Source organism: Aspergillus steynii (assembly GCF_002849105.1).
Source record: "Aspergillus steynii IBT 23096 chromosome Unknown P170scaffold_2, whole genome shotgun sequence".
Taxonomy (NCBI): domain Eukaryota; kingdom Fungi; phylum Ascomycota; class Eurotiomycetes; order Eurotiales; family Aspergillaceae; genus Aspergillus; species Aspergillus steynii.
This window is the reverse complement of record NW_020194399.1, coordinates 5,304,497-5,324,774: the sequence shown is the minus strand read 5'-3', so window position 1 is coordinate 5,324,774 and position 20,278 is coordinate 5,304,497. Positions and strand designations below refer to the sequence as shown.

At 48.5% G+C, this 20,278-nt stretch overlaps 7 protein-coding genes across 7 annotated transcripts; 5 read left to right on the top strand and 2 right to left on the bottom strand.

Annotated features, from left to right (window-relative positions):
- The first annotated feature begins 1,244 nt into the window (after positions 1 to 1,244).
- Positions 1,245 to 3,931, top strand: P170DRAFT_379867 (glycoside hydrolase). The gene has a single exon (XM_024845505.1). The coding sequence runs from the start codon at positions 1,270 to 1,272 to the stop codon at positions 3,838 to 3,840; it is 2,571 nt and encodes an 856-aa protein (XP_024708562.1). The 5' UTR covers positions 1,245 to 1,269; the 3' UTR covers positions 3,841 to 3,931.
- A 510-nt stretch (positions 3,932 to 4,441) lies between these two features.
- Positions 4,442 to 6,792, top strand: P170DRAFT_434962 (putative MFS sugar transporter). Its single transcript, XM_024848841.1, has 11 exons — positions 4,442 to 4,501; positions 4,567 to 4,624; positions 4,686 to 4,717; positions 4,827 to 5,075; positions 5,130 to 5,282; positions 5,344 to 5,456; positions 5,520 to 5,770; positions 5,827 to 5,900; positions 5,954 to 6,140; positions 6,194 to 6,370; positions 6,429 to 6,792. The coding sequence occupies exons 1-11, from the start codon at positions 4,465 to 4,467 to the stop codon at positions 6,631 to 6,633; spliced, it is 1,536 nt and encodes a 511-aa protein (XP_024708561.1). The 5' UTR covers positions 4,442 to 4,464; the 3' UTR covers positions 6,634 to 6,792.
- A 146-nt stretch (positions 6,793 to 6,938) lies between these two features.
- Positions 6,939 to 9,691, bottom strand: P170DRAFT_404248 (Zn(II)2Cys6 transcription factor). The gene is made up of 7 exons (XM_024846513.1): positions 8,818 to 9,691; positions 8,261 to 8,758; positions 8,044 to 8,203; positions 7,826 to 7,988; positions 7,528 to 7,769; positions 7,222 to 7,466; positions 6,939 to 7,145 (listed from the first exon to the last, which is right to left on the bottom strand). The coding sequence occupies exons 1-7, from the start codon at positions 9,666 to 9,668 to the stop codon at positions 6,980 to 6,982; spliced, it is 2,325 nt and encodes a 774-aa protein (XP_024708560.1). The 5' UTR covers positions 9,669 to 9,691; the 3' UTR covers positions 6,939 to 6,979.
- Positions 9,692 to 10,299: 608 nt separating this feature from the next.
- P170DRAFT_404245 (hexose transporter protein) lies at positions 10,300 to 12,573 on the top strand (the record flags this gene model as incomplete). The annotated part of the gene is made up of 11 exons (XM_024846512.1): positions 10,300 to 10,333; positions 10,409 to 10,501; positions 10,631 to 10,679; positions 10,739 to 10,938; positions 10,995 to 11,147; positions 11,200 to 11,312; positions 11,369 to 11,619; positions 11,677 to 11,750; positions 11,833 to 12,019; positions 12,080 to 12,256; positions 12,307 to 12,573. The coding sequence occupies 11 exons, from the start codon at positions 10,300 to 10,302 to the stop codon at positions 12,530 to 12,532; spliced, it is 1,557 nt and encodes a 518-aa protein (XP_024708559.1). The 3' UTR covers positions 12,533 to 12,573.
- A 1,645-nt stretch (positions 12,574 to 14,218) lies between these two features.
- P170DRAFT_424018 (aromatic alcohol reductase) lies at positions 14,219 to 15,133 on the top strand (the record flags this gene model as incomplete). Its single annotated transcript, XM_024847542.1, has 1 exon — positions 14,219 to 15,133. The coding sequence occupies one exon, from the start codon at positions 14,219 to 14,221 to the stop codon at positions 15,131 to 15,133; it is 915 nt and encodes a 304-aa protein (XP_024708558.1).
- A 1,039-nt stretch (positions 15,134 to 16,172) lies between these two features.
- On the bottom strand, positions 16,173 to 16,763 carry P170DRAFT_490252 (uncharacterized protein). Its single transcript, XM_024853991.1, has 2 exons — positions 16,575 to 16,763; positions 16,173 to 16,514 (listed from the first exon to the last, which is right to left on the bottom strand). The coding sequence occupies exons 1-2, from the start codon at positions 16,720 to 16,722 to the stop codon at positions 16,222 to 16,224; spliced, it is 441 nt and encodes a 146-aa protein (XP_024708557.1). The 5' UTR covers positions 16,723 to 16,763; the 3' UTR covers positions 16,173 to 16,221.
- An 883-nt stretch (positions 16,764 to 17,646) lies between these two features.
- P170DRAFT_350249 (uncharacterized protein) lies at positions 17,647 to 19,305 on the top strand (the record flags this gene model as incomplete). Its single annotated transcript, XM_024843789.1, has 3 exons — positions 17,647 to 18,237; positions 18,444 to 18,884; positions 18,952 to 19,305. 3 exons carry the CDS (start codon positions 17,647 to 17,649, stop codon positions 19,303 to 19,305), a joined length of 1,386 nt encoding a protein of 461 aa, XP_024708556.1.
- Between the last annotated feature and the right edge of the window lie 973 nt (positions 19,306 to 20,278).

The window sequence follows — 20,278 nt, the reverse complement described above, 5'->3', positions numbered from 1 at the left end:
TTGAGCGGCATGACGTCATTGGCTCTCGCGGGTACCTTTTCCATCCCCAATCCTCCTCCTCCTTCAAGACTTCAACCCCTGATGGGGTTCAAACGGTGAGAATGAGGCGACTCTAATTACATTCCATACGTTTCTGCCCATACGGTAGATGTATAAGCTATATACAGTAACGTGACACCCGGATGCATATATCTCCCTGCTAGATCTAGGTAAGCTGAGTTAATAACCCTTCTAGGAATTATCGCTGGCTGGAAATTCACGCAGGTATGGTCCAGTTCAATCGTGCAAAACTGGTATAGGAGGTTCTGCGGGAAGTAGGTGAATAGTCCCTGTCATTTGAGCGTCCACAACCACCCCCAGAAGCCCGTCGCCGGCTTACGAGTCTTCTGGAGATATTGCGCCGATGCCTTCGCTCTCTCGACAATCCGCTTCAGTTCGAGCTGCTTGAACTTTTTCCACTCTCTCAAACTAGACAGCTCGGTCCCCGGTTGGCAGTGTACCTGTTGTCAAACTGAAGCAGCACGTCGCGCATCCCATTGATTCTGATCTATCCTGTGCTATCAACGGTATGCCAGGATCCTGAGTACTACAAATCGGCAGAGGGCTCTGTTTCTGTGACATGGCCGCCATGTGTTCATCATGATACCATGACTGGTGCCGCTTAAACGTATATTGCCTGCTAAAAGTCGCATTGCTCAACGCACATCCATACGGATGTTCATTCCGATATAGTGAAGAAATCAATATGGTTGTGATCTTAACATAAGTGTCGAGACAGACATACGCGAGAGTTCATGCCTGGGGCTCTGTTCCTAATTTCAAGTTCAGTTGAGTCACGTCCACCACTACCGTATTCCAAAAGTTCTCCTTTTCAAAAAGTGATTGAGAGGTTCTATTTAGGACTACGGTGATAGTGGGTCTTTACACGCCCGTTAAAGGGATAAAGCCGATCTCTGTGGAGAGTATAGCGTCTGCAATGTTATGTAGGATTGCAAATGGGCAAGAACCACGAGGCTGAATGAGGAACCGTTGGCAACGTCACCGTGGGTCTCGGCTCAGCACCGGATGTTCCGAGACATCGTAGCTGCGGAGTAACTTTCTCATTGCTTGAAAGGAGTGGATCAACGGTTCGGATCATCCCCGGGCACGGGTACAAAGTTGGAATACTCGCGACCTGATAAGATAATGTTAGGGTTGTGATTCACCTTCTTTAGTCTTTGCATTATTCTTGCAAGTTGCCATTCGATACATTCTCTATACTCAATCATAATGTGTGACCCTACTAGCCCCGTTATCGACCACCTCCTCAACGCTCTGACGCTGGAGGAGAAAGTCTCTCTACTTGCCGGCCAGAATATGTGGGAGACTGCAGCTATTGACCGACTTAACATCCCGGCCTTACGAATGACCGACGGACCCGCTGGAGCTCGCGGCAGCAAATGGAATTATGGCTCGCCGACTACCTTTATCCCCTGTGGCATCTCCCTCGCCGCCACCTGGGACCTGGACATGATAGAAAGAATCGGTACAGTCTTGGGCCATGAGACTCAGCGCCAAGGTTGTAAAGTTCTACTCGCACCAACAATGAACTTGTCTCGTTCGCCACTTGGAGGGCGTAATTTTGAAGGCTACGGGGAAGATCCTTTTTTAGTCGGTTCTATTTCACGGGCGATTATCCGCGGGATTCAAAGGAATGGTGTGGGGGCCTGCATGAAACATTTTATCTTGAATGATACAGAAACCCGTCGATTCAATGTGGACCAGAAGGTTGATGAGCGCACTCTACGTGAGGTCTATATGAAACCATTCGTCATGGCGTTAGACGCCGACCCTTGGACAGCAATGGTCAGCTATCCCCTGATCAACGGTCTTCATGCCGATGAAAATCCTGCAATCTTACCCCAGCTTCTACGCAAAGAGCTACAGTTCAATCGTCTGGTGATGAGTGACTGGGGTGGATGCAATAGTACAGTGGAAAGCCTTATCGCTACCACTGACCTTGAGATGCCTGGCCCTCCCGTCCGTCGGGGAGAACGACTAATCAAGGCAATCAAGGATGGCCACATTGATGAATTGCAGCATGTCAATCCTAGTGTAGTACGTGTGCTACAACTTCTGGAAAAGGCTCATTTACTGCCTTCACTGCCCGAGAACAAGGATTGTTCGACCTCCCTTCCATCCACCGAGGAAAGTTCAATGGACACACCGGCCTTACAGAAGATCGCACGGGAAACCGCTCAAGGAGGCCTTGTCTTGCTCAAAAATGATGATATTCTTCCTCTTCAGCCGTCCAGCATCAAGAAGGTTGCTATAATTGGTCCTAACGCCCGTCGACCAACAGCTGGCGGGTCAGGAAGTGCTGCTGTCAATCCGCTCTATATTACGACTCCGGAGGAATGCCTGAAAGAAGCGCTGGAAGCCACCAACCCCAATATTGAAGTCGGATATGAGCAAGGACTGCCCTTCACAATTCGTCCACCTCTCTTAGGAGATTCCGTTACGGTCGCAGGCAGCTCCCAGCAAGGAGTACAAGTCGACTTTTATGCAGGGCATGCATTTGAGGGACCGGTAGAGTCTACGAGTATATGGCCCAACTCTCTCGTTTACATGATGAGTGATGGGGATGTACCTCCAAGCTTAAAAGGCAAGCCCTACTGCTATCGCGTCACGGGTAATATTGTTGTCCATACAGCCGGCCAATACACACTTAGTGTAGGCAATACTGGAAAAGCCAAGGTTTTTATCGACGATGAGCTCGTGATCGACAATACGGAGTGGACAAAAGTTGCCCCCAGCAATGGATTCCTTGGATGCTCTAGCCCGGACGCAATAGTTGAATTGACATTGGCATCTAACCGCCCATACGCGTTGCGCGTGGATAATGTTGCTACTCTTCCACCGCTTGAAAAGTGTGATAATACACTTTTCCCAAATGTGTCAGGTTTGCGCTTGGGTCTTGCTCTCCATGAGGATGAACAGGCCATGTTTGACCGAGCAGTCCAAGCGGCAGGGGACTCTGACGTTGCTCTGCTCGTCATCGGTCACAACAAGGATTCCGAGGGCGAAGGAGGCGATCGTAAGAGCCTCAATCTACCAGGTCGCATGGACGAGCTTGTGAAAGCTGTGTGTGCACGCAATGCCAATACCGTGGTCATAATTCAAGCTGCCAGCGCGGTAAGCATGGACTGGGCTGATGATCCAGCTGCCATTGTCCTATCCTGGTATCAGGGACAAGAGAACGGGAATGCGCTCGCAGATGTGCTTTTAGGTGCATGTAACTTCTCAGGGAAGACACCAATAACTTTTCCGCGTCGATTGATTGACCACGGATCCTCCGAGTGGCACCCCGCAGAGGCAGAACAAGACCGATCTGTCATTGGCGAGAAAGTTCTTGTTGGATACCGGTCGTTCGAAGAGCAAGGGATTGAGCCTTTATGGCCATTCGGCTTTGGACTCTCATACACATCGTTTGTGCTTTCGAATATCCGACTTGAGAATTCTATCATCAAAGCTTCGGCCGATTCCAAGCTCACTGTCTGTGCTAGTGTGACAAACATAGGCATACTGGATGGTCACGAGGTACTGCAAATATATCTCTCGCCATCGAGTATAATACGCTCTATGGGGTTAGTCAGTTACCCAAAGACATTAGCAGGCTTCAGCAAAGTTTGGGTTCAGGCCGGAGAGACCCGCGACGTGGAGATCGAGGTTCAAGGTGATGAGCTGCGTTGGTATGATGAGGAAACGAGCCAGTGGCGGATTGATCCAGGGGGTTACACCTGTTACGTGGGTACCAGCGTTACTGATATTGATGCTCAACTTTCGTTTGAAATGCAGTAATTAGCGATTGATCTTGAATAGTATCAGTATCGGCTGAGAAGTGGTTGTACGCACCTGGACAGGAGTTATGATGCTTGGACCACGGTGAGGCTATGTTATGGATTTTCTGCTCTACAGATCAATTAGATCTAGACCGTCCTCTCCAAGAACATGCTTATGTAGATTGTTGCACGTTAACTAATTCACGGGGCGTGTTTAGATACGTCATTGAGAAGACCTGTGCGCACTTGAGTGTCTATTGATGCGCATTCTTTATATCTAGAAAGAAAAAATTGATAAATACTTTGTGACAGGTTAAAGAGTATACATCGCCATCCTGCTATTAACAAGAGCACAAGAAAAATTAGCGAGGGGAGTGTGCACCTTAGACTCAAGAACTTCCTGGGCCTTGACTCACAAAATCGGCCCCCAACCCCAGGCCTCGCATGCCCACGGACGTCATTGGCGGTACCAGAATGTCGGGATACACATTCGGATGTTCCCCGGTCCAATCAACCGCTAGCGATACAGTGGAGACAAGCATCCGCCACGGGGATTTTCCTTTTGCTCCCCAGCTATTACCCCGGCCGTTCGTTCTCCTGCATCTCAATATTGACGTTCCGTTGCATTAGCTTTGATATAGCCATGGCAATACAACAGCTTTCATTCAGGGCTATACCCAGTGAGGCTCCTCAATTTCTCTATGTTCAAACGTCCTCTTGTGCTTATGTACGCTACACATTTTAGATAACACCAACCAATTCTGGTATTGTGATTCAGGTCTGAGAGACAATATCGCACACTGGTGAGTTCGATCTACGGCCAAATCTTTGATTGAAATATTGTCTGACTGGATACCTTACTAGTCTTGGGCTTTGCCTAGTGATCTTCTACCTGGTGAGTCTTGCAGACTGGAGTTCTTTCGAAGGTGTGTGCTAAAACATCAGAAGGGATGTAGGTCTAAATCCGAACGATCTTGCGATGGCGGTGGTCTCTGATATTCCTAGACGACACCGGGCTTCTTAACGGCTTACAAGCTCTCGAATCATGGCAAGTTTATCTAAATCACCCTAAGGGCATGCTATTGGGATTATATGCCGCCACGCTATATCTTCCGACCATCTTTACGGCCTATATCGGTGACATTATCTCCCACCACTTTGGGAGGAGAATCGCCTTGCTCTTGGGGTCCTTCTTCGTCTTGGCTGGAGGTCTGATCAACGCCTTCGCGACCAATCCTGCCATGTGGATCATCGGTGAAATATTTCCGTTCCTTGGCCGTCTTTTAGAAATTCACTGACATCAATCAGGCCGTGTAGTCATAGGAGGTGGAGGTGGCTTAGCGAAGGTTGCAGCACCAGCTCTTATACAGGAGATTGCCCATCCACGCTTACGACCCATGATAGCTTCGTGCTATTATCCCTTCTTCTATTTCGGCACACTCCTTTCTGCTCTATTATGCTGTGAGTCATACTGCACCTGATATGAGGATTATGGATCTCTGTTGACCCGATAAACTTGTAGTCGCGGGTCTGTACCTCCCAGGCAATTGGTCTTGGCGGGTGCCATCAATAGCGCAGATAATAGGTCCTGCCGCAGTGCTTGCAACTGTGTTCAGTTGCCCCGAGTCTCCGAGAGTGAGCCATTCCCTTGTTACTGATATGTAAATCTTACTAATTGTAGGTCGACCCCGTTCTTAGTGGCTTGTCTCTAAGGGAAGGTCTTCAGAAGCTGCCGAAGTGTTGGGCAAATACCACGCCAATGGTCTCCGTGACGATCCCCTCGTCCGATGGGAATTAGCGGAGATCGAAGCTGCAATAGAAGAAGAGAATGACCGTCACCAGAATTCCTATATGGGGTTTTTTCAATCGTGGGGTAACAGACGGCGTCTATACATTCTCGTGTCCTTGTCGATTGGGCAGAATTGGGTTGGCAATGGTGTCATATCTTAGTCTGTTTATCCCTTTGTAATTTCGAGTTGGACCTGCGCTGACTGCCTCAATATAGCTATCTGACCCCTGTGCTGAAATCCGTTGGCATAGAGTCTCCGGTACAAATAACGCTTCTTACATCGGGCCTGGGTAAGTTAAAGTCCTCCGCCGCTCACTCTACCAACTGACGCCGATAATTCTAGCAATCTGGAACCTCATATTGGCTTTCCTTGCTGCGCTAAATGTGGAACGCTTCGGTCGTCGCACACTATTTTTCATATCCATAATAGGGATGTTGATTTCTTATGGTCTGGTGATGGGCTTCTCTGCTGGATTCACGACAACCCAAAATCGTGGTTTAGGAGTCGCTGTCGTGCCTTTCCTATTCATGTAAACGATTCTGTGCTGGCCACACCATAAATATTACTGACATCTAGCATTAGTTACTATGGCTTTTATGACATCGCTTGGACGCCTCTGCCAGTCCCATACACGGCCGAGATTCTGCCATTCGGGCTGCGAACTAAAGGTCTTGCTATTTTCGCTTCAGTTGGAACACTGGCAAACTCTTTCAATCAATTCGTGAATCCGATTGCCTTGGAAGCCATTGCATGGAGATAGTGAGTTCATTTCCATCATTATCATTCAATGGCAAACACGATGCTGAGCTACATTTAGTTATGCTATTTATATCGCTATACTGCTATTTTACTTGGCCTTTGCGTACTTCATGTACCCCGAAACGAAAGGCCGCACGGTCGAGGAGGTGTCGGCTGTGTTCAATGCTTTTGATGACAAGGAGGAAGATCCCCGGGAACTTGCTCAGCCGAAGTACGAGGACTCTTCCTTCGTGGGGGCCAGCTCACACCGCGAAAACGTCTAAAGTAGTTCGTGACTATCTGCTATGCAAAGTGAACGTTTGGTGGACGGCAAGGTTTGAGACGAATCTACACAATAGTGATACTTGAGTGCGTTATGGTGCTTGTCCTCGGCCTGAGGTGCAACATTACGATCATGAACTTGAATGCCTGGTAAACCTGCGGTTATAGAATTCTTGACTCTGACTTGATTCGACTGAATCGTCAAATCTCATGTGAAACACCAAGCTGTTGTAAATTAAATTCATTCTCATCATGTATGTATCGCTATTAGGCTTTCAACACGATTACATTACAAAATCATCATAATACTAAGCTAAAACGTCCGAATTTGACCCCGATATCAGATCATCAAAACTGCCTTGGACCTGGCGATGCAGGATATTGTAGCTGTGCGAAATCGAAGTAATTGCCGAGGTTGAGACCAAAGTCTGCGTCACTACCATTTGGGCCAACTGCAAAGGGTATACCAAAGTCCCATTCGAGCTCCGAGAAGCTAGGGTCCATACGAGCCGGGCTATTGGACAAAAAGAGCGTTTTGTCAGTTGGAAAGGTGTCAAGAAAAGTAATACGCAACCACTGAAGTAACTCACTTAGCCTCTCCAGGATCGCTTTCAGTATTCAGAGGAGCCCCTGCATGGCGCGCCAATGCTCGAATAGTCTCAGCCAGCGTGCTACATATCCCCGTTGTGGAAAAGTTATTTTGATCTAGGAGTCCAATGGCCGATTGGAGATAGTGTTCCAGCACTAGACGATCCATTGGAAGAGGCTGCTCCATTCGTGCCACGAGTATCCGTATTAAGAATACCGCACTTTGTGAAAGGATAAGTAGGAGGTACTGTTGGAGATCGGAGAGTGTTCAGCAGTTTTTCAATTGAAAGGTCGAATGGGCCGCTCACATGTGGACCATATCGAATGGGGGATTCCATTCTACCTGATTCAACAAAGTACTGCACAAGGGTTATAGCGGACTCGCAAGCCCGTGTAAGAGAAGATAGAGTCACTTGGAGCTCCCGAGTCCCATCTATTTCGTGGCTGGCGAGGAGATTCAGCGAAAGTGAGTTCAGGCATAGACGTGTATGTTCGCCATAGATCTTGCATAACACGAGATAGTTGCCTAAAGAGATAGTACCGTAGGAACCTAGAGGTGGGGCTAATAAGCGATAGGATCAAGCACTAGAAAGACTGGGCACGCACCATTCCAAGTCCATTGGCGTTGCCATTCATCCAACCGTGGGTTCAGATCTGACAAAAGGGCAGAAACTCTCGACCACACGGTATTCGACGGCGGAGCTGGTTCTCGACTTGGAGCGGTCGGTAATTGCGCCATGTGTAGACCGGAGATCAACTCAGCTGACACCTAGAGCCAGCTTCGATTAGCTTTTGGAAGGTCAAACCGCGTGAGAATGGCATACCTCCGAGAGTTCGGTCATACTGGCTACATAGCTAGCGACCCGAGAATCAATGACGCATGAGCGACCCAGCTTGCGAACTAATTTGAGGTATTCCCGAGCGTCGTTCTTATAGACTGAAACATGCGGACGACCGAATCCAAGACTCAGTGATGTATCGTAGCTATAACCGAATGCTGTTAGTTTATGGAAGTAGATTGCGATAATGAACTTAACATACTGGTTTATCATGAGCCAAGTGTGCCATTGGCTTAATATTTCATTCACTTCGCGAATGTCATTTGAAGTGAAGTGACTAGCGTTCTTGAACGTCGAAATAGCTGGTCGGCTATATGAATCGGGGACTCCAATACGGTATGCTAAGCGAGTGCATATACCAGTCACCATCCACTGGTCTGCGGACTGACCGTGACCACGCGGTATCCATACCGATAGGAGTAACGTAGCCTGGACATCGGATAATTGGTGTTGTTTCCGAAATATCACGAATCCAAGATGTGCGCAGGAAAGGTCGGCCAGAGCGTCAATGATGTCTTGGGCGATGGGCACCATTGCTGTTTCGAGGTTGGTCTTTTGATAATTGTTATAGTAGCAACTGGCGATGGTCAAAATTACAGTGAAGAGGAATGACGCTGTCGATCGGATGCGGTCGAAATCGCCGTCGATGTTTTCAGACAAGCCAAGAACTGGGAATAAGGGGTGGCATTTTTGACAGAAACTAGGTTATAAATGAGTCTTTGCCACTTTCGAATGGGATATCCACACCAATGAACTCACAAATGAAAGAGTGATCTCGCCAGCTGTTCACTGATAATGCCGTTCCCAATCGGCTCACTCCGCACGTTGACTTGTGCCGTGAAATGGGTCATGCCTGGAGACGACTGGCCGAGAGTATCTCCATCAGGCTTCGCTGGTTCTCTTGACCATGTAGAAGGATATGCCATCAAGGGGGGAAACGGGGCTGCGTTGTGCTGTACCGTCGCCCACCGAGATTGAAGTCCTTCTGGCCCTACTAGAGTGGATGCCGGGCCATGTGTCCGTTCAGATGGTGGTGCCGCATGCCACTGACTCTGGGAAAGTGGCGTGGCTTCAGATGGTGCAGTGTACGAATCGGAAAAGGCTGCAGCAGTACGAGCGAAAGATTGCGGCGTATCCATGGGCAGCACGGGCCCGCCTTTCTCAGGTTCGTGGCCATGATATTGAGGCGACGGCGACTCATTCAGCGGGTTAGATAGCGTCTGACTCTGACCAAAAGAAGAATCATCGGGTGGAGGGTGTGACTCGAGTTGTACGGCAGTAGACGACTGTCGGGAATGACCCTGAGACCTTGAGTTGGCAACCAATTCTGCGACCGTTTTTTCCAGCTGCGCGATACGTTGATTTGTGATGGAGATGCTCAGGTCAGAATTCACCCGATCACCGAAGTCACAGTCCGATCCGGCTCTTTCGCAGGAATTACACGGATGTCCGCCGGTGCATCGTAGCTTTTTAATCCGACATCGCTCGCATGCCAATGTCGCACGCTGAGATCGCTGTTTTTGATTCCGCCTTTCAATGCCAGTCACGGCAGAATTACGGAAATTTGTCCGACGATCTGCGGCTGATGAGGCCGGCGATATAGTAGGCATAATCAGCTCGCTTTGGGATGCACTGTGACACCTAGCGCAGGCAACGATAAGATGAGGTGACGCGAAATCCGGAGTTGTTCTCTCCACCGGTTCATTCTTCGGGGAATTCCCGGATACATGGCATTGGGGAAGTGGATACGCCCCAGAAAATTCTGACATCAAAACCCCAGGATGAGCCTCTCCACGACGCACCCCACATGCCCCCAAGTTCCCTCCCTGGGTAGGCGGTAGGCGTGCTGCGAGTGGCAGAAATGTTACTGTCCCTTCAGATTCTTAGTTCTTACTTTCCATATTAGAAGGGCTTTGAAAATTGAAAAAGTAAATTCCTATAATATGTAGACTCTAAGAAACATACGGGTCTAGATTTACCTCCAAATAACACTAAGCAATTCCTAAAGGGCCTGGATTTCTTAATTATTAAGGTACTAGACTGCCTTAGCCGGGGGTGCGCCGGTAGAGGGCCCCTAACTCAACTATGGACCGAGCCTCAACGCAATGACCCGGCACTTCCCCGTGGATTCAAGAGTCGGGCCAAATAGACGGAGGTATATTGGGCTTGAAAGAGCCCACAAAGTGATCGTAGAAAGAGTCAGGAACTCCGAACAAGAATCTTCGCAAATCATCCCTCACTATGGCTCCTACCGTGAAGTGGACTGATGTGTCCAGTAAGTGACTTCTTTCAAGGAGATTGTCCTTGTACGAACATTGCAGACTAAACCATGTCCACTATTATTGACTAGACAACACAAATCATATCTGGTACAAAGATGCATGCCTTCGTCGAAATGTCGCATTTGGCTTAGGTCTTTGTCTTGTGATTGCGAACAATGTAAGTTATCATCTTGACTTTGCTATGGGGGATTACGGAAGCTCATTTTCTGCAGGGATGTTAGTGAAATTTTTTACTGTCTAAAAGCCCACATGCTGTCAAGACACCCTTAAGTACTAACCCAGCTTGACAGATCAGCTTAGCTTGCTTACGGGTTTCCAAGCCATGCCGTCGTGGCAGAGGTATGTTTGTTGCTCTGAAGATCAACCAAAGGATACCCATCATCTAAGCTGTCCACTAGGTACTTCAAGAATCCCAAAGGTGCTCTGCTGGGAATCTATGCGGCATCTCTTATCATTCCATCTATCTTCACCTCGTTTGCCGGTGACTATCTATCCACGAGGCTGGGTCGCCGGTGGTGTATCTTCATTGCCAATTCTATCATCCTTGCCGGCTCTCTGGTCAATACTTTCGCGACTTCGATTGGAATGTGGTGCGGAGGTCGGTCATTCCTGGAGTTGAATATGAGATGAACCATGTGAACTGATAAATACCAGGCCGCGCTATCATTGGTGTTGGTGTTGGCGTAATCAAGGTTGCAACGCCCGTTTTAATCCAAGAAATAGCCCATCCGCGACTTCGACCCATTCTCGGCTCTTGCTATCAAACCGCTGCGTACATAGGGATCTGCTTCGCTGCCTTCATGACATGTGAGATTATATGCCTCTTGACAATGCATTTTACTAACTTGTCTCCTTGAAGTTGCTGGTCTATATGTCCCCGGTGACTGGGGTTGGAGATTCCCTTCCCTGCTCCAGGTAGTTGGTCCAATTGCAGTTTTTGTGGTGGTTATTTTCTGCCCTGAATCCCCACGTGTAAGTATCTGTGGATTTCAAAAAGGAATTTCACGAATACTTACACAACCTTCCAGTGGCTTATCAAGAATGGTCGACGAGACGAAGCTCGTGATATTCTCGCCAAGTTACATGCGAATGGTGATAGAGACGATGCCCTTGTTCAACTTGAGATCAGGGAAATAGAGCAAGCCATAGAGCGCGAAAGCTTGCAGCAGCAAACTACATTCCTGGATTTTGTACGGTCACCTGGAAATCGACGACGCCTGGTAGCTCTTATAGCAATGGCCTGTTCTCTGAACTGGATGGGTAACGGTGTTATTACATAGTGAGTTAAGGATTCCCAGTTTATCCAGTGGTATGGTGACTAACCTCAGATAATTAGTTTTTTGTCGCCAATTTTGAAGTCGGTCGGCATCACCGCTCCTGTCCAAATCACTCTGATTAACGCTGGTCTCGGTATGCACCCGTCCTACTCCCACTGCTCTCTCCTCAGCTCCCTCGGTGAATTTGATGGGTCACTTTGTCTAACTTCCTCGAGCCCTTTGGAACTTCCTTATCGCCGGTTGCGCTGCAGTGCTCTGTGATAAAGCTGGCCGTCGACCTCTATTCCTCGCGTCGCTTGTCGGTATGCTATGCTCTTATGCACTCGTCATGGGCCTGTCAGCTGGATTTTCTAATACCAAGAACCATTCAATGGGAATCGCCGTTATTCCGTTTCTGTTTATGTGAGGCCCCTTCGCAAAGTATTCATCGAGGCACGCCAGGATTAACTTTTGTCACGACAGTTACTTCGGATTCTACGATATAGCATTTACCCCTCTACCAGTTGCTTATACAGTTGAGATCATGCCGTTCAGTATTCGATCAAAAGGGATGGCCCTTTTCACCAGTTTCGCAACTTTGGGCAACTCGTTTAATCAATTTGTTAACCCGATTGCTCTGGATGCAATTGCCTGGAAATAGTACGTTATTCGGATTCTGCTCTTCGACTTTATCATTAATTCTGTTACAGCTACGGAGTGTACATTGCTATCCTGGTGTTCTATATTGGTCTCATCTTCTTCATGTTTCCGGAAACGAAGCGCCTCTCTGCAGAGGATGCGTCGAGGGTGTTCGATTATGATAAGAACGGGCACCTCTGGGGTCATCAAGCAGACCATTGTGAGACCGGTAGCAGTGGTACTGAAGACGAGAAAGAATATCCAGTGCGCACAACTGAGGATGAACGGAGGAATTAGGCTTTATTTAGAACCGACACTCACTTCACTAGGTAAGGAGGAAAGGAGGGAGAAATTTGGAAATTTTTCCTTTTTAAAAAAAAAAAAAAAAAAAAAAAAAAAAAAAAAAAAAGCTATATACCACTATATACCTCTTCCAAGTTCTATTTATGTACGGTGGATATCGGCTTCAACTTGATGTTGAAATTGTTCGACTATCCGAATCGTAGCACTGCACCTAGACGGAGGGCCCTCTATAGTAAGAATGTAAATCACCTTCCAGGGACAGCAATGATCAGAGCGAAGGCTGACGTCGTAACCTTGAAACAAGAATATCAGCTACCGAGGGTGGACAGTATAACTAACTACTAGCTATTCTGTAGCATAATTACCCACCCCGCGTACTTGTAGCAAGTCGCGGGACTGTTCCCTTATCCGCTGTCTTCTCCGAAGGTCAATACGGAGTAGCCTCCGCTCGGGTCTCCCCCGGTATCTCGCCCTAAGTTCACCACTTGGTTACCTTTGCAAGATCATCCTTTGAGATTGATTATTCGTGACTTCTTCATACACTTTCCTACAGGGCTCTAGATTTCAAGGTAGCACAAACTCCCCGTGCAAAGCATTCCACTATCTTTAGCCAATATTGTCCTATATGTTATTATATTTCTTTAGGGTAATTCAACTCTGGAAAGAGCTCACTGTTATTGCCCCTGCGTTGCTGTTTTTCTCGATTTTGCCATTGAAATGACAATTCTGCCACAGACGCCACGCGAGGCCCAGAAAACGCTGCGTATTATACTAGCGTATCTACACCGCATGAGCGTGAGCCTTCTCTAGTCGACATTAGCCGACATTTAACTTTGTGTGTTGACGATGGATCCTGCCGCGTGGGTAACTTTTGCAGCAGTAGCCAAGAAACTGAACAAGAGTGAGATGAGGGCCAAATAAGACAATAAGACTTGTCTCGATAGAATTAATAATCAAGCCACGATGCATGGCGATGCTGCCTCATAATCTACACAGCTATGTTATGCTTTAGATGGTCTCGAGCATTCATAGTATCCCTTAGGCTACATTTTTTGCAATCCGACTGGAGTACAGAAATACAATAAATAGCAAGGACCTCGCGTCTGGACGATGGCTTTCCCCCGAGGCCGCCTAGTGCTCAGCCAGGCAGATTCTCTGCCAAGAAATATAGAATTTGAAGTGAACATGCAGAATGTGGAAACATACCGGCAGACCCGTGATAAGGGCTGTCCGGTTAGTAACACACCCCTGTTTCCTACAGCCAGAATTATGCAAGAGCTTGTATATTTGAATGTGGGTCCAGACAGACAACGTGGATGGTTTGAACTTGACCACCTCCCGGCTGCACCGCACTAATCCTGACACTCCGCCAATGGGGTATCCCCAGCTGGATGGGGCTTAATATCACTAAGCGGAAGTTCGAAGTTGCCGGTTACTCCGTACGGCAGTTGAGCAATTACCCTCTGCGGTGTTGGAGTTGTATTATTAAAATGAAAGACAGAACAATCAAAGATTTGTCAAGTTGTTGCCGGAATTTATCCCGCACATTTGTAATCGTGGAATTGCTTCAACAGTAGCTAAGTTTCGATATATTAGGAGAGACTCTCGTGTCTGGCTACGTTCTCGTAGAAGGCAGTCCTGCCAATTCCCTGTTACTCGCGCGAATGCTAGAAATCCAACATGCACCAATCCCATAAAGTTGCAGTTATTGGTGCCTCGGGTACACTAGGGGCAGTCGCCCTACGAAAGCTCCTCGAAGCGGACACGTTTACAGTCACCGTGATCAGACGAGCTGGTTCTAGTTCCGCCTTCCCTGCGAACCTCAAGGTCATCGACGTGGATTATTCGTCCGTGGACTCGCTCAAGTCAGCCTTCAAGGACCAAGATTCGATCCTATCGCTTGTCCCGACTTTCGCAGTCGACGCTCAACAAGCTTTCATAGATGCTGCTGTTGAGGCTGGCGTTTCTCGCTTCATTCCTTCGGAATTCAGTGCCAATCTCACCCATCCAAATGCCCGCACCCTTCCAGTCTTCGCCCCCAAAGTCAAGATTCAGGAATACTTGGTCGAAAAGGCCAAGAATACGGGACTTACATACACCTTCATCTACTGCGGTGGCTGGTTAGATGCGGGATCACACCGAAGTTTTCTCATCAGCAGCACCGGTGACACCACCAATATTTTCGATGGCGGCGACGTCGCTTTCAGCGCATCGACCCTTGATACTGTCGCTTCGGCTATTGTCGCAACCCTCGCCCATCTGGAGGAAACCAAGAATCGCTCTATTCATGTCCACAGCCTCGTGACAACCCAGAACCATCTACTTGCATTGGCCAAGGAAGTAGCACCGGAGAAACCGTGGCATACAGTCAACCTCAAACTCGAGGACTTGACTGCAAAGGCTAATGTGAGACTGGCGAAAGGTCTGGTCGATTTCGAAACGTTTGCCCCATACATTTTTCGCGCCATTTTTGATCCTTCCTTTGGAGCTTGTTACGAGAGGACCGATAATCAGCTCTTGGGTATTACATATTCATCTGATGAAGATGTCAAGGATATCCTGCGGGATTTACTGAAGAACAGAACGAAGGATTAGTTTGCAGACATTCCGTGCTGTGTGTAACTAAAGACATCACATCACAATGCAGGGTTGCATCAAAAACGGGTGAGTCGCTCCGTCGGTGAGGGCTATTATCATATTTACGCGTAGACAAGGAGAAATACCCTGGAGCTGCCATTCTAGATTTCATTGGGTCCAAGGAACTATCTTGTAAAATCTCTTTCCTAGCTCCATATCCTACAACCTAATATAAAAGGTAGTCCTTTGACGAAAACGAGAAAAGATACCACCGGCAATCCGGTCGCACACAAGAATAGGTAGCTTTCCTCTCAGCAACTTGTCGTACTTCTTTGTCGACTCCCCTATAGAACGGGCCTACCGGGCCCGAAAACCGCCAACGGCTCCCGCCCATGACCTTTAGGCTATGACTGCGAACCACTGCCCATACGGGCCACCCCTTGGGCCCCAGCACCCCTTTCACACACCCTACCGCCGCCCAGCCATACGTAGGGCATAGGCGACAGATACAAGGCAGCTCGGCCATGCATTTGCGAGAACTGCTTTGTAGGATTCTTTCTAAGTGACGGAGTGGTGGCGGATTTCCGGGACAAGCGCGAACTCCCGGGGCTCGGGCCCCGGAGCATTCGCGGCGAAGGCTCCCATAGAAGTGTACATGGTACTCTTAGCTTAGCACGCCCCCATGCCCCATGAGAGGCCCTGGCCCTAGGGAGGCAGGCCATGCCTGCCATCCCGCCGGACGTTAATCTACTTTAGCTTAAGCTAATTAAACCTCTTCCACTCTCTAACTAGATTGCTCGGCCCCCTGTTGGCAGTATACCAGTTGCCAAACTGAAGTAGCACGTCATATATCCCATTGTAGCTGTCACAGAACGACTGCTACACCTCGGGATGGTCCCGAGCCACCATGTCGACTTCCCTCCAGGAAGTATTGTTCTGATCAGAGGCCTCTCTAGCCGTTATCACTATGAACCCCAGCATGGCGGGTTTCCATTGGCAGGCAGCATATGAACGAATTTTCAAGAAATTCCGTCATTCGATGCTAGTACAATCGAAGCCAAACGTGAAAAAAGCTCATAAGATGTCCGTTCGTCAGCCTGCGTGACTCAAGCGTTGAAGTAACAAGCAGCCGTCCTCCCCTCGCCCTCCCATTCTCCAATACCATCCGGGTAGTACCCACACGAGCCATCCTCCATCCCAAAGTCTTGCCCGTTATAAGTGAAGTACATCTCACATTTGCCGTCCCAAGGGTTCGGATGCGCCTGAATAAAGCCACCAGCTAGCTCGGGAGAGTTCCATCGACAGCCAGCATTGTCATCACATCCGTCGTTCACGAGAGGTGAGCCATTGCGCGTTGCCATGAAAAATCCTCGGTCAGCCAGCTGCTGGATGGACTGGACTATGGTGATCGGTGAGCATGCGTGGTTGAAAGAGCTTTGGGAAAGGTGGATGGGCTTACTGTTCTGGTCAGGCACCATGTCGCAAAAGAGAAGAACCGCCCATGGAGCTGTCTCTGCTGGGGGCGCGTCACCTCGCTTGGCAACGGGGTTCGCGGCCGCAATAATGGTGCCACACACGCCTGCAAGGAGAGCCATTTTGAGATTCATGTTTGGGGAGTGTTAAGAAGCACGAGATGATCTGTAGTATCAATATGTGGAAAGAATGCTTCAATGGTGGATTTTTCAAAACAGAGGCAGATTGACGTCTTCTCCCAAGCCCAGTTTCCATTCCGGGTAATTGGTTCTTCTACTCAGCCTCGGAATATCAGTCGGATCGGCATGCCAAGAGTGATTGTCATGGATCGGATTGCACTGCCCACGCTGTCCTTGTTAGATTCTCATCAACTGAAGCTTTGTCGATGCTCTCGCCCCGAGCTCGCGGCGGGTTCGGGATGCTAAAGCTTGTCTGTTCCGCTTTACACAGCGGACAGTGGGACTCGACTGAATTGTCTATTTGTCTCGACCAGATAATCGAGTGGATGGACAATAAGTGTGTTCGTGATTTTCACAATTGGATTTTGGCCGACGGATCTTTGTTCATTTATGCAGATAAGGCGACTTGCTGCTATTGTATTTCCAAGTAAGTGAAAGGACTGATGAAGGGGAGATATATTGATTGTTTTGTAAGTATACAGCATCAAGAAACAGCATGAAGTCCTGAAACAAGGAAAACTAGGGTCTGTGCTGCAGATCCTTATTCTATTCGACCAGACGAGTTTCCCAAGAAAGAAATGTCCCCGGACCCACGTGGAGATGGGGCCAGAAGACGTCAACACCAGCTGCCGAATGCGGTGATGCTCGATCCACTACATGCCATCCTATTGCTTCAATCGATCGCACATGAGATGACTCGTTCGCCATGAAAAGTCGATCGGTCGAAAAATCAGCCCCGAGCATCTGTCGTCTCCAGGGGGTTCGCCGAGATTTCACAGCAATGTCCAAATACTTAAGAAGCGAGAGTGCTCGATAACCATGTAGTCGCACGCAAACTTTGCATTTTATCTTTTGTGACCTCTCTCCTCTGCCAGCGACATGCCAGCCACGACGCTCTCGACCGGCGTGTTAATCGCAAGTGCTCTCTTTTCTGCCATTGGAGCGGTCCCGACTGCGTCCTCTCCGCAAAAGAGATGTGGCATCGTGGGAAGCTTCTACAACCAGCAACCGCACGACTATGATGATAATGGCACGGGAGATTGGCTGAACTACTGGTGGGACGGTCATGCCGACGACATGTCTGCCAATTCGGCTGGTTTCGCGGGTGCTTTTGGAGAGTGGGCAATCGGGAACCCAGACTGGTCCTGCAGAGACGACGGATCCGATTCCAACTGTGATCTTAACCTGTGCGACAACGCAGTCCTCAATAACCACGGTGATGAGGCTCGCCAGGCTTACTACGTCCTTGAATCCGTGAACCGTCTTCATGGGTACTTTCAGGGCCTGCGCGAGGCCTTCACGACCAGTGGTCTGGATGCAGCCTTGTCAAAAGATTCCTGGGCCGAATCCTTTTACGAAGGAGACGACGACAAGTCTCAGTCGGGTCTTAAAGAGGCCTTGAACGCAGTCGGTATGATTGTTGGCGTAGCTGCCGCCTTTGCTGGTCTGGCGGTTCCTGGGGTGGGCGAAGTAGAGGCCGGCGCTATAGCCGGTGCCGGAGCAGCAGAGGGTGTTGGAGCAGCGGCCGGTGCCGGGTCAGCCATGTACAGCGGCGGTGTTGCAGCCTTTAACCTGCTGGGGGGCTCTGAGTATGTTCTCCATCGGAAATTCTTCAATTATGTCTCGACTAACATACGACATCAAGTAAGGATGACACGTTCGAGCAATCCGCACAGCTGGGCGGTATTCTTGGGAAACTCGTGACCGGCTCGATCAAACAATTCACTTCGAACAACAATGACTTGATGGCGGGAAAGATTGTTGACGATCACGACATTCGATCTTACATTGCCGGAGGCGCCATGGTGGCTCATCCTGGGGTCGATAAGAACGCCGTCACGGATGCAATCACCACTCAGTTGATTGGCACATCCATCAATCAGCTGTGGCGCCAGCAAAAGGTGTTCATCATGGGCGGCGGCGCATGCGGCGACAATGAGGGTATCGGATCTGGACCCCAGGACACGATGGTCTGTCGGGACGGAAAGGCATGGTATCTCTACTACTGGAAGGAGAATGACGTTGTTTCGACAACTTCTCACCAATGGGGCTGGGTTACATTCCCACCGGGTGCTGAAAAAATGGGCCAGGACGAATTTTCCGGTGTGACTGTGCAGGTGAGTCGACCGGATTTCAATAAGAGTATCTCGCATTGCATCTTTCGCTGACTCGCGAACTTCCCAGGACGTCATCAACGCTTCGCTCGATGCTCATAACGTCGCCGGTCTGAACTATGACTCTCAAACGCAACAAGACCGCGCTTACGACGCCATCGCCAATGGCTGGGCCAATCCAGGTGAGCAGGGAGCTTCGTGGGAGGGTATCTTCAGTATTCCCGTGTGCGATGTTGGTTGGGCCAAGGACTCCGATCTGTACAAGAAGGAGTACATCTTGCAGCCGTACGGTCACGAGTCTCGTCCTGTCTGGTGCGGCTCTGTGTGTGAGAATGATCCCCAGAAGACGATTGACTTTATCAACGCTGCGGCCATGGGTGGTTTTCAGAGTCCTAAGCACTTGTGTCCTGAGCAGCCTTTTTAAACTCCTCAATACTCATCTAATAGAAGACAATAATGACGCCATTGAGTCTGAGACACAACAGTCAACAGATGAATTGATTTAAAAGGATTACAGTACAATTACTGAATAAATGCCGAAAATCAGTGTAAAGGTCAGCCACAACAATAGTAATATTGACGATCTGAAGAGTATTTAAAAAGAATTGTATCTTTGAGTGTCGGGGACAAGACTCTTGGCTTAATCGGCTCACCCGCACCATGATCTGCTATACATTAGCTAGGAATAGCATCACCCAACTCATCTACACCCAACTGGAATGCTAGTGCATTCTAATAAATTAGAAAGGGCGTAACCAGGCTTTGACCAAGCACATATACTGTGGCTTTAAGTAAGGCTGGGCGGACGGGAAGCCCTGTTCATCTCGCCCTGTGGTCGTATGTACCAAATCAAAAGAAATAATGGAATATATAGAATTCAAATTAAAGATAACACAATAAGCATAAGAATCTCACAGTTTCATAGAGTTCCAGAAGCGAATTGCCGCGGCTGAGGACCCATTAAGAGAAGGTGGACATGATTCCCGAAACGAGCACCCTTGGAAATCAACCGCCTGATACTTTGGCCACTGGTCGAAACGATTGGAACTTCTCAATGGCCGGACAGGGGGTAGGAGTACAAGTCCTTTCTGAAGAAGACCAATTAGTTATTTTGAGAAGTAAATTTTATATCCATATAGTTTAGAATATCCTATTTTATTAATTACTTTGGCTAAGCAACAACTTAATACTATTCAATTTGTCAGGCTTTTTTTTCAATATATATATATATATAAGGATATTGAGCATATAATTTAAGCTTACCCCATCTTGCTGTAGTTTGTTCCATATTCTGATTGCTTTGTTAATTTTAGTGCGGGGAACTGCAGGCTTATAAGACTCAGCTCAGCCTCTCGGCTGAAATCCAGCCGGCGCTTACGTGCCATTCTGGGATGTCG

Excerpts from the sequence above, each read along its gene's own strand:
- P170DRAFT_379867 (XM_024845505.1), top strand. The coding sequence starts at position 1,270 with ATGTGTGACCCTACTAGCCCCGTTATCGACCACCTCCTCAACGCTCTG.
- P170DRAFT_434962 (XM_024848841.1), top strand. The coding sequence starts at position 4,465 with ATGGCAATACAACAGCTTTCATTCAGGGCTATACCCA. Across the intron at positions 5,283-5,343 it reads CCTTTCTGCTCTATTATGCT|TCGCGGGTCTGTACCTCCCA; the intron begins GTGAGTCATACT and ends ATAAACTTGTAG. Across the intron at positions 6,141-6,193 it reads GTCGTGCCTTTCCTATTCAT|TTACTATGGCTTTTATGACA; the intron begins GTAAACGATTCT and ends ATCTAGCATTAG.
- P170DRAFT_404248 (XM_024846513.1), bottom strand. The coding sequence starts at position 9,668 with ATGCCTACTATATCGCCGGCCTCATCAGCCGCAGATCGTCGGACAAAT. Across the intron at positions 8,759-8,817 it reads GCGAGATCACTCTTTCATTT|TTTCTGTCAAAAATGCCACC; the intron begins GTGAGTTCATTG and ends TTTATAACCTAG. Across the intron at positions 8,204-8,260 it reads ACTTGGCTCATGATAAACCA|CTACGATACATCACTGAGTC; the intron begins GTATGTTAAGTT and ends ATTCGGTTATAG.
- P170DRAFT_490252 (XM_024853991.1), bottom strand. The coding sequence starts at position 16,722 with ATGAATCTCAAAATGGCTCTCCTTGCAGGCGTGTGTGGCACCATTATT. Across the intron at positions 16,515-16,574 it reads CATGGTGCCTGACCAGAACA|TCCAGTCCATCCAGCAGCTG; the intron begins GTAAGCCCATCC and ends CGATCACCATAG.